At 47.9% G+C, this 11,068-nt stretch overlaps 2 protein-coding genes across 2 annotated transcripts in view; one reads left to right on the top strand and one right to left on the bottom strand.

Annotated features, from left to right (window-relative positions):
• LOC110298854 overlaps nucleotides 1-11,068 on the top strand; it is a 31,741-nt gene that overhangs the window by 17,678 nt on the left and 2,995 nt on the right. The gene's annotated exons all lie outside the window — the stretch shown is intronic.
• Cacng7 (calcium voltage-gated channel auxiliary subunit gamma 7) overlaps nucleotides 3,916-11,068 on the bottom strand; it is a 34,813-nt gene continuing 27,660 nt past the window's right edge. Inside the window, exons 5-6 of the mRNA XM_021168377.2 lie at nucleotides 6,015-6,160; nucleotides 3,916-5,451 (exon numbers count right to left, since the gene is read on the bottom strand). Of these exons, the coding sequence (XP_021024036.1) occupies nucleotides 5,194-5,451; nucleotides 6,015-6,160 (404 nt within the window). The 3' untranslated portion in view covers nucleotides 3,916-5,193. The remainder of the gene's footprint in view (nucleotides 5,452-6,014; nucleotides 6,161-11,068) is intronic.

Here is an 11,068-nt window from a genome sequence, read left to right as displayed (position 1 = left end):
CTTTCTTTCTTTCTTTTTTTTTTTTTTTTTTTTTTAAGCAAAACTTTTCACTACAGGATTTATTTTTTCTTTGTCTTCAAAATGTAGGGAAAATAAAACAAGATGGATAAATTCTTGTCCCTCTTGTCATGATCAAACACCCGACAACAAGGAACTTTAAGAGGGAAGCATTGGAGAGGGCACAGTTCACCAGGTCAGGGAAGGAGCGTGAGGCACAGCTGGCACACTGCATTCTGGTCAGGAAGCAGGGAGAGACAGATGCTGGTACTCAGCTGCCTTCCCCTGTTTATTCTATCAGGACTCCAGCATGGTGCCATCGAGGTGGATCTTGTGTCCTAGTTAGCTCTCTACTGCTATGACCAAAAGCAACTAGGGAGAGAAGGGCTTACTTGCCTTAAGCTACTCAGCACAGTCCAAGAAGTCAGGGCAGGACCTGAAGGAGGGGCAGAGGCAAGAACCAAGGAAGAGTGTGGATCACCTGCCCCCTTCCCATGGCTTGTTAATGCTTCCTTCTTATACAGCCCAGGACCTCCTGCCCAGCAGTGGCACTGCCCACAGCTGTCTGAGCCCTCCTGTACCAATCACTGATCAAGAAGATGCCCAACAGATTTACCTGCCAGCCAGTCAAATGGAGGTACTTTCTCGACCAAGGTTCCCCCTTCTCAGATGATTCTAGCTTCTGTCAAGCTGTACAGACCTGACCACACAAAGTAATCCAATCTAGATAGCTCCTCACAGCAGCTTGGAGGAGGCCTGGGTTCTAGGTGATTCCAGTTCCTGCCAAGGTAACAAAAGTAAACTGAACTTTTAGTTTTCAAGATTTTGTCTTTTTCTTTCTTTAATCTTCAAGGTGTGTGTGTGGGGGGGGGGTATATGCCCCTGTGTGTATGTATGGATATGCACACCTGTGTGCACAAGGAGAAACCAGAGGAGGACATTGGTGTCTCTGCCGAATTCCTTTTGTAACAGGCTTTCCCACTGTCTCACTGAACTAGAAGCTGGAAACCCTCCTACCTGGCCTTCACAATGCAGGAGTTATGGGCCCATGTGATCATACGTAGCTTTTGCTGGCAGTTTGAACTCAAGATCTAATGTCTAGATAGCAAGAGCTCTTACCCACTGAGCCATCTCCATAGCTCCCTAACTTCATTTTTCTTAAGAGAACATAAATTTCAGGGGGTTAGGTTGTTATGGTCTGTGCAATCAGCTGACTGGTATCATCGCCACCCATGCTACAGACTCGGCAGATAGCACCAGTCGATCAGCACCAATAGATGGGGAAATTCTTTCCTACTGAGCGAGTAAATGTCCAGAAACCTCCTAATCCTCTGTTCCAAGCCACCACTAGGAATCAATTAGTCTCGACAAAGAAGCTGAACTGTGTTTGCCATTGCGAATCTCAAGCCTGACCTTCAGAAATTCCTGGAATCATGGAAAATGAGTCAGAATGAATCTCCCTCGCTCCGGGAATCTGACCCTGCTGAATCTGAGTTCTTTCCTGAGAACCTCCCCAGGCCACCCTCCCTATTCCAGAGGAATTTGGAATCTTTCTAAACCATTCCCCTCATTTTTTTTTTTTTTAAGATAGAAAAGGAAACCAAAGCCTCAGACATTAAAAAGACTCACTCAAGGTCACAGCATGAGTTTGCATAAAATCTGCAGTGGCGAAATGTGGCAGCTGGGGGTGGCAAGGTGGCTCAGCAGGTAAAGGAGCCACCAAGGGTGACAACCTGGGTTCAGTTGCTGGAACCCACGTGGTAAAGGAGGAAAACAGATTCCTGAAGAGCTGTCCTCTGACATCTGACATCCACATGTGCACCAGGGCATGCATGCCCCACTATTATTATTATTATTATTATTATCATCATCATCATCATTATCATTATGTAACAGCTAATTGACTGAGCCAAGGAAACCCTGAGGATAGAACTGGTTATATGTTAATAGCTGGGCAAACTTAACTCCCTATGCCTCGGTTTGGTTTCTTCACCTGTAGCATGGGGCTAATTGGAATGCTGAGTTCACAGGACAGGAAGAAAAACAACGGCAGAATAAATTTAAAAGAAAAAAGTTCCCTCAGTATGGCTGTGGCTGTGACCATAGTTGCAGGGCCATTATCATTGCCCCTTCGGGACAGTAAACAGATGAGACAAAGAGCAAGAGGCAGACATCATACTTCTTTCCCAATATTTTTTAAGATTAAGCTTATTAAGGACACAAGGGATCCGCTGCCAGTGGTAGAGCCCTGTCCAGAATCCCCAGTGACTGGGGTGGGGATTCGCAGTTTCAGAGTTCTAATTTTGCATACAGGAAGCTCTGGGTTCCCTGGATTCAAGGGAGAGAGAGAGAGAGAGAGAGAGAGAGAGAGAGAGAGAGAGAGAGAGAGAGATTCTAGTTATAAATTTATGAGATACCTTGGCTGTTTCAGTCTCTCAGTATAGTGGAAACACAGCTCTTAGAATCCAGTTTTGAGCCTCCCTCCCTCACCTGTGCAGACAGTGGTAATTCCTACATACCAACTACTGAGAGTATCTAATGGGATCATGTTCAGCTTGGCAGCATCTGCCTTGTGGTATCTGTACAGTAAATAGTTGGCGACTGTTTCTCAACGTAGCAAAAGGGCCCAGCACGCAGGAAGCCCACTGTTGCTTTGTAACCGGGAAGGAAACTGGGGTTTGGGAGCCAGACTGACTTGGTGCCAGTCAAAGGCTGTGAGTGTGTATGAACGCTGTCAGATGAGTCATTTGCCTCACTGGCATCAGAGGCTGGTGAAGTTAATGGGGGACCTGAGAAGAAAGCCAGCTCCAGACGTGTCACCGTGCAGTCCACAGTCAGAGGGATAGCAAGAGACCTGGGTTGTTTTGTATTGACCTTAACCTTGTCATTTCTTGTCCTCACACAGGGACTGAATTAGAATGTGATGCTTAAATTAAGTAACCTAAATCTGCCAGGCGTGGTGGCGCTCGCCTTTAATCCCAGCCCTCAGGAGGCAGAGGCAGGCGGATTTCTGAGTTTGAGGCCAGCCTGGTCTACAGAGTGAGTTCCAGGACAGCCAGGGCTACACAAAGAAACCCTGTCTGGAAAAAAACCAAAACCAAATAACAACAACAACAAAACCCCTAAATATAACCTAAATAACTTAATTTTGCAAACCCCCCTCCTCTTTCAGAGAGCCCTCAAACTCTCTTCATAGCCAATGATGACCTTAAACTCCTGGTCCTTGTGCTTCCACTTTTGAACATCACCATGCCTGGTACTGAGAGACTTGGGCATGCTTGGTAGGAATCACTCAAGCAGCCTAGCTACACTCCCCTCGTCCTTCCTTAGTTTTTGTTTGCTTGGCTAGGTTTCTTGGTTTTTTTTTTGTTTGTTTTTTTGGTTTTTTTTTTTTTTTTTTTTTTTTGAGACAGTTTCTCTGTGTAGCCCTGGCTGTCCTGGAACTCCGAGCTCTGCCTGCCTTTCTCTGCCTCCTGAGTGCTGAGCATTGCCACTGCAGGCAGCTTATTTTTAACTTGGTTATGACGCTGAGGAGGAAGGGAAGGGTTCCCAAGCATCCTGTGCCGCTGTGTGTGTGTTCATGTGTGTGGCCAGATGACAGCAGCAGTGGGTTCTCTCCTTCTATGTAGTAAAGATAGCCTAGAACTTGCAGCAATCCCAAGCCTCTGTCTCCCAAGTCTGGAATTACAAACCTGGTCATGTGGTGTACGGTTTTTGAAGACATAGGTATCACAATGTAGTCCTCGCTGTTCTAGAACTCACAGTTCTGTCTGCCTCTGCTTCCTTAGGACTAGGATTAAAGGTATGTGCTATTACAACTGGCAAGAACTAGTCAGAATAACAGTACGTTACCCTTAAGAGAAACCAATACCATAAGCTCCTTTCTTCCAATCCCCTCCCTTTGGTGAGACGCAGACGTGTTTGAAATAAAGTTTATTGATATTTACATATGATACACGGTAAATAACAGAGCCAGGCCCACCACCCCACCGGTTCCCCACCCTTATTGCTTCCCTCCCCCCTCCCCCAGACTCATTAAAAATCGCTGCGTAAAGACAGGTTATAACTGCTGCTGTTCTCCCTCCCCCCTCCCACCTAAGATGCAAACTAAAAGCCCCCGTCCCTCCCCTGCCCCCTCCCCCCACCCCGGGGCCGTTCTGGTTCCGTGTGTGTTAACACTGTGCTACCTCGCCCTCCTCCCCTAATAAAGGGAGTGGGATGGGCGGTTTTCTGGCGACCTCCCCCGCTCCCCCCCCAATCTGTCCAAGGGGGAGAACGGGCCCTTGAAAGAGGCCAGAATTTGGGGATTTGAGGTGGGAAGAGGGACATGGATGAGAGGGAGTACCAGAAAATGGAAGACAGAGGTTTTGGGGGGTGTTAACCCCCNCTACTGCCCCTCCCTCCCCCGAAGGAACCTCGAGGGGGAAGAGGCGGGCACAGGTGTGGAGATAGCATGAGGGAACCTCCCTCCACCCTGGGGTCCCATCCTTGTTTGGTGTGAGAGGCTGGATGCACCTAGGGGCTTCGGGTGAGCAGGTGGAGGGAGGAAAAGATAAATGGGAAGAGCAGGTGGGAGAGGGAAAGGCAGAGGAGGAGGAGGAAGTGGGGGGAGGAAGAAGAAGAATATATTAAAAGAAAGACAGAAGGTCACCTTCCAGAGGAGAAAAGAGAGAAAAATGGAGTACCGGGAGGCAACATAAAGGTCATGGTCAGTCATAGTCATATCCCTGTAGGCAGAACAAGCTTATCCCCCCCCACCCGCCGCCACCAGCGACCTGCAGGGTACCTGGTGGTGTGCAAAGAGAGAATGGAGGGGGAGTTCCAGGGCATTCCAGTGGCTGCTACACCCACTCTCCAGCCCAGCACTACCGGAAGCGGGAGTCTGGCGGAGTTGGGGGAGCTAGGTGCAAGATACCACCAGAAGATAGTAAACTCGGTTGGAATTAACCGGTGGGGAGGGACCTAAGGGAAAGGGGGCGGGCTCACGGGGGCGAGGTGAGGAAGGAATAATTTGGAAGTATAATGAATCAAATAGGAGAGATTGGAAAAAGGGTGGAGCTGTTGAAATGAGGGTGATGGGTAGGAACTTGGAGATGGCACAGCATCCTTCAGCCTAGAGTTCCTTAAGGAATTGGGGCTTCATGGGTGAGGCGCGGGAGAGGGGAGGGAGAAAGAGGAAAGGGAGGGGCTCCAGCCTCAGCACGGCGAAGTGGAGATGTGGAGGTGGTCCGGGTACTTGATGGCCGGGGGGTAATTTTGCGTCATCTGAATGGAGACGTCGCTAGAGATGTCGGAAGGACTGCGGCCTCGACGCCACGCCTCGGGCTGCAGAAACTGGCCGGAGTAGTCAGAGCAGTCGCTGAGACGCGGTCGGTAGAAGGCCGGGTGCGGGCGATACATCTCTTCCTCCGCGTAGCGCTTGGTGAACAAGTACACGGACATGACTCCGGCCCCCTGTGGCAAGGCACAGTCAGAATCCCAGAGGCAGCACTGCCTTTTCTATGAGAGCCCAGGAATCACAGCTGCATATCATCCCAAGACCTCAGCAAAACCCAAGAGGCCCAGCCCTCATTTCCTCCAGGACCCACGGATTAGAAATCAAAGTCTAACCCATCTCCCTTCATCGTTCAGGGACCTCTCCCCATCCAGTCTCCTCTTCTTCCTGGACCCAGGAATCACACAGCCAAACACTCCCAGCTTTAAAGCAGAGAGATGGGTCCCCCAGCTCTTTCCTCTCCGAGACCCTTCCTCATAACCCACAGCATTCTTTTCTTCCTGGGCACAAGAATCAGACCGTCCTCTGTTAGGGGAGTCTTTCCCCAGGACCTAGGAGTCCCAAACTTGAGGATTTTTCTCTCCTCAAATCCAAAGGCACTATCTTCAGCTCTCCATCTGCTCCAGACTCCCACGGGCTGGAATACCCCTAACACCAGCACCACCACCCATCCCCCGACTCCGATCCCGCCCCACCGCCATCCTCAGATTGGCAGATTGGCAGTCTGGGCGCAATACATCACCTCTTTGAGAAGAAAAGAGGAAGCAGCAAAGGCAAAGGACCACCCGTAGCGATAGTGAAAGTACTGCTCAGAGCTGCTGGGCCTGTTCATGACCTCGTCGTTGATGCTGGAGATGTATAGGACCAAGCCCACCACCAAGGAGAGGCCTGAGGGAAGAAGGATGCCAGGACCCTAAGAAGGGAGCACTTCCAACCGCTCAGAGCTTCCCTCTCCCCTCTGCCTTATATCTAGGACTAGCCTTAGCCTATTCTCCCCAAAATGCTGTGCAAGTGTTCTATGTCTGAACAATGCCCATAGCCCCTCACTAGGGAATCCTAGGCAGATGCTCAATTACTGAAACCTCCCCCCCCCCCACACACACACACACACAGACTCTCAGTAGAGGACTCTAGGTAAGCACTCTTGCTGAGTCACAAGCCTAGCCCCTTACTGGTGGAATCAAGGGAAGAATTCGACCAGTGGTGAATCCTAGGAAAAAACTCTACCACTGAGCCATGCCACCAGCCTCTCACTGGTGAATTCTGTGAAGGAATTCTGCACCTGAGCTATGCATCCACAGTGGTGGAATCTAGGTAAGAGTTCTATCACTGGGCCTTGGTCCCTAACTGGTAAATTCTAGGCAGGAGCTCTACCACTGAGCTATATCCCCAGCCCTCTTTTTGATTTTTATTTTGGATCAGGGTCTCAGTAACTAACTTGCCCAGACAGGCCTGGAACTTTTGAACCTCCTGTCTCAGCCTCCCAAGTAGCTGTCATGACAAGGTTGGGCTTCACTTCTGGGTTTTGAATGACCTCCTGTTCTGGGCCTTGGTTGGGTGCAGAGAACCCAGAAATGAATCCACCAGCTGCCCTCACCCCACCGCACGCCTGCTATCTGAGATCTCAGTGCACCTGAAAGGTGAAGGGCAGGATAGTGACCACCCATTCTGTGCATATTGACATGTGCTACAAAGCTCATCTCACTGAACATTATGCGGTCCAGAAGAGGCACAAAGCCATCTGAGGTAAGAAGAACAAGAAGATCAAAGAAATACATCATCATCCAAGAGGATGAGATCCAGGGAAGGGGCATCTTTTTGAAGGGCCATATAAGGTGGAAAGCAATTCCATGTATCAACTCACACACACACACACGAATGTGTATATGCACATGCACAAAGCATAAGTGTTCTTAGGAGAGCTGGTGGCTGGTGAGATGGCACAATGGTTAAGAACACTGGCTGCTCTTCCAGAGGATCTGGGTTTAAATCTCTGCACCACAGTGGCAGCTCACCACTGTCTATAACTCCTGTCCTACAGATCTGGTAAAATAAGCCAAGGAGATAAAAGTCATGGTAATATGTGAGTTGTGTTTTATGTGAAACATACCCCAAATGTTTAAAGTCTGTGAGTTTCATGCCTATGAAATGGCTCAGTGGGTAAAAGTGCTTGCTGACGACCCTGAAGACCTGAGTTTGACCCCAAGAAATAAATGATAAAGAGACCTGATTCCCACAAGTTGTCCTTTGACTTCTAAATGAGCAATACGGCACTTGCACATATCCCTCAATAAATAAATGTCCTCTACAGACACTGCACACACATGGTGCACAGACATACATGCAGAAAAAACAAACCAACAACAAAACTACAAGTGGGCCAGGCAGTGCTGGCTCAAGCCTGTAATCCCAGCACTTGGGAGGCAGAGGCAGGCGGATTTCTGAGTTTGAGGTCAGCCTGGTCTACAGAGTGAGCTCCAGGACAGCCAGGGCTGTACAGAGAAACCCTGTCTCCAAAAACCAAAAACCAACACAAAACAAAACTACAAGTGAATTCATCTTTTAAAATAATCCTAATAATATCTCTCCAAGGATGTAAATACTACATATGCACAAACGAAGCCTTTCTTTCCTTTCTTTCTTGGTGTGTGTGTGTATATATGTATGCATACATATACATATATATGTATCTATATGTATATATGTGTATATATACATATATATATATACACACACATATGTGTGTGTATAAGGATAAAGATCATTATTGAAAAATATGGTAAGTCTCAGCACTGAGGAGGTGACTGAGTTTAGGCCAGTCTGGTCTACAGAGTGAGTTCCAGGACAGCCAGGGCTACACAGAGAAACCCTGTCTCAAAAAAAAAAAGAAGAAGAAGAAGATGAAGAGGAGGAAGAAGGAGAGAGGGAAGAGGAGGAAAAGAAGGAGAGAGGGAAGGGATGGGGAAGAGGAACAAGAAGAAAACAAGGAGGAAGAGAAAGAAAAAGAGGAAGAAAAAGGGTTGGGTGAAGAAGAAGAACAAAAGAAAAAGAAAGCTGAGGAGGAAGAGGAGAAAGTGTTGGGTATAGTTCAAGGATAAAGGGCCTGCCTAAGCATGTGTGAAACCCTGAGTTCAAATCCTAACATTACATATAAGCACATACAGTCTTGCATAGCTGTAACCCCTGCATTAGGGGAGTGGAGGCAGAAGGATCAGAAGTTCAAGGTCAGGGCTGGAGAGATGGCTCAGCAGTTAAGAGCATTGACTGCTCTTCCACAGGTCCCGAGTTCAAATCCCAGCAACCACATGGTAGCTTACAACTGTCCGTAATGAGATCTGATGCCCTCTTCTGGAGTGCCTGGAGACAGCTATACTGTACTTACATATAATAATAAATAAATCTTAAAAAAAAAATAAGTTCAAGCCGGGCGTAGTGGCCCATGCCTTTAATCCCAGCACTCAGGAGGCAGAGGCAGGTGGATTTCTGAGTTCAAGGCCAACCTGGTCTAAAGAGTGAGTTCCAGGACAGCCAGGGCTACACAGAGAAACTCTGCCTTGGAAAAAAAACCAAAATAAAAGAATACAGGAGGGGGTGGGAGAGGATGGGTGGGTGAGGAAGCACCCTCATACAGGCAAAGGGGATGGGGGAAAGGTTGGTAGAGGAGTAACCAGGAAGTGGGATATTATGTGAGATACAAAGGAATGGAATGATTAATAAATTAAAAAAAAAATTTTTTTAAAGAATACAGCCAGGCGTGGTGGCGCACGCCTTTAGTCCCAGCACTCGGGAGGCAGAGGCAGGCGGATTTCTGAGTTCGAGGCCAGCCTGGTCTACAAAGTGAGTGCCNAAAAAAAAAAAAAATACAGTAGAAGGGCTGAAGAGATGGCTCAGTGTTCAATAGCACTTACTGCTCTTACACAGGACCCACATATAAAAGTTCATGGCTAGGAGCTGGAGAGATGGCTAAGAGCACGAACTACTCTTCCAGAAGTCCTGAATTCAATTCCCAGCAACCACATGGTGGCTGACAACCATCTGTAATGGGAACCTATCCCCTCTTCTGGGATCCCCTCTTCAGGAGTGTCTGAAGACAGCAACAGTGTATATAAAGAAAAGAAATGAATCTTTTTTTAAATGTTCATGGCTAGCCTGATCCATTGAGTTCAAAGCCAACTTGAGCAACCTAATAAAACCTTTGTCAAAATAACAAAGGGGAAAACAAAAAACAACAACAACAAAAAAAGAGGGCTAAGGGTGTGGCTTAGTGGTAGGTTGCTTGCCTAGAATCCCCCAGTAAGGGGCAGGCAATGTGGAAGTGGAGGAGACTTGTCTAGCATGTGTGAGGCCCTAAATTCAATCCTCGGTGTTGAATGGGGGAAAAAAACCCAACCCAGCCCATGCGCATCTGCTTGTTTTTGCAAAACTAAGCCTGAGGAGGGAAGCTGACAAACAAGAGAGGCTGATTGCACCAGGGAGGAGGGAGAACAAGGAGCTGAGGAGAAGTACACACATTTGCAGGATTTTCATCCCTGGAATTATGTTAGTATTTTATACATTCAAGGAATAAACCCAAAGCCAGGTGTGATGGCAGAAAGCTTGCTGAATGGGGGGGTGGCGGGGGCCTGGAGAGCAGCCGAAGCTACACAGCAAACTGTCTCAACAGCAAAGCAAGCCAAAGCAAGCAAACAAATAGCAACAATAAATAAATAAAAACTAGAGTGGCGAACAATCCCGGTAACTTTCATTCTCTTCCCTCCTTCTTTCCCTCTTTTGTTGTTGTTGTTGTTAAAGGATAGGCTGGCTCTTCCTTGCTATGCCCCACAGCCTGACTTCAAGCTGTTGATCCCCTGCCTCCAACTCCAGAGTGCAGATCCCATAAGCCTGCCACCACACCTGCTTCAGCTTCTTTCTGAACTCGGTCCCCAAGGGAAGCAATTCTCTCCAGAGCCAAGGGCACAAGCCAAGGACAGTAACGTGTCATTTTGTCCAAAAATAAGAAATTACACCCAGGAGGTAGTGGCGCACGCCTTTAATCCCAGAAATTGGGAGTCAGAGGCAGGCATATCTCTGAGTTCGAGGCCAGCCTGGTCTACAGAGCTAGCTCCAGTTCTCTGTGTAGCCCTGGCTGTCCTGGAACTCACTTTGTAGACCAGACTGGCCTCAAACTCAGAAATCCACCTGCCTCTGCCTCCCAAGTGCTGGGATTAAAGGCATGTGCCACCACGCCTGGCTTATAACCCAAATTCTATACAGATTATTTTCTTATTTGAAATATGGTCTCCACCTAGTCCAGACTGGGTAGAACTTGCTATGTAGCTAAATATGACCTTAACTTCACTAATTCTCCTGCCTCCACTTCCTGGGGTGACAAGCGTGCACTGCCATGCCTGCCTTATGCATTTCTGGGAAGGAAACCATGCTCTTCAATGCCAGACAAGCACTCTACAAACTGAGCCACATTGCAGCAACAGATCTGTACATTTTTAATTGGGTAAATAAAATGGCTCATTGAGTCAAAGTGCCACACAAGCCTGATGACCTAAGTCCAATCCTCAGACCCATGATGCAGAGAGAGACACGATTTCTGAAAGGTGTTGTCTGACCTCCACACTCAGTGACAAAAGCAAGCTTGCATTCATGCAAACACATATATAATAATTAGTAATACTAGACAATGAATAAAGAAAATGAAAGGTAGCCGGGCGTGGTGGCGCACGCCTTTAGTCCCAGCACTCGGGAGGCAGAGGCAGGCGGATTTCTGAGTTCGAGGCCAGCCTGGTCTACAAAGTGAGTGCC

This window comes from Mus caroli, chromosome 7 (assembly GCF_900094665.2).
Source record: "Mus caroli chromosome 7, CAROLI_EIJ_v1.1, whole genome shotgun sequence".
Taxonomy (NCBI): Eukaryota; Metazoa; Chordata; class Mammalia; order Rodentia; family Muridae; genus Mus; species Mus caroli.
The sequence above is the reverse complement of the archived record's forward strand: the minus strand, read 5'-3'. Positions and strand labels throughout refer to the sequence as shown.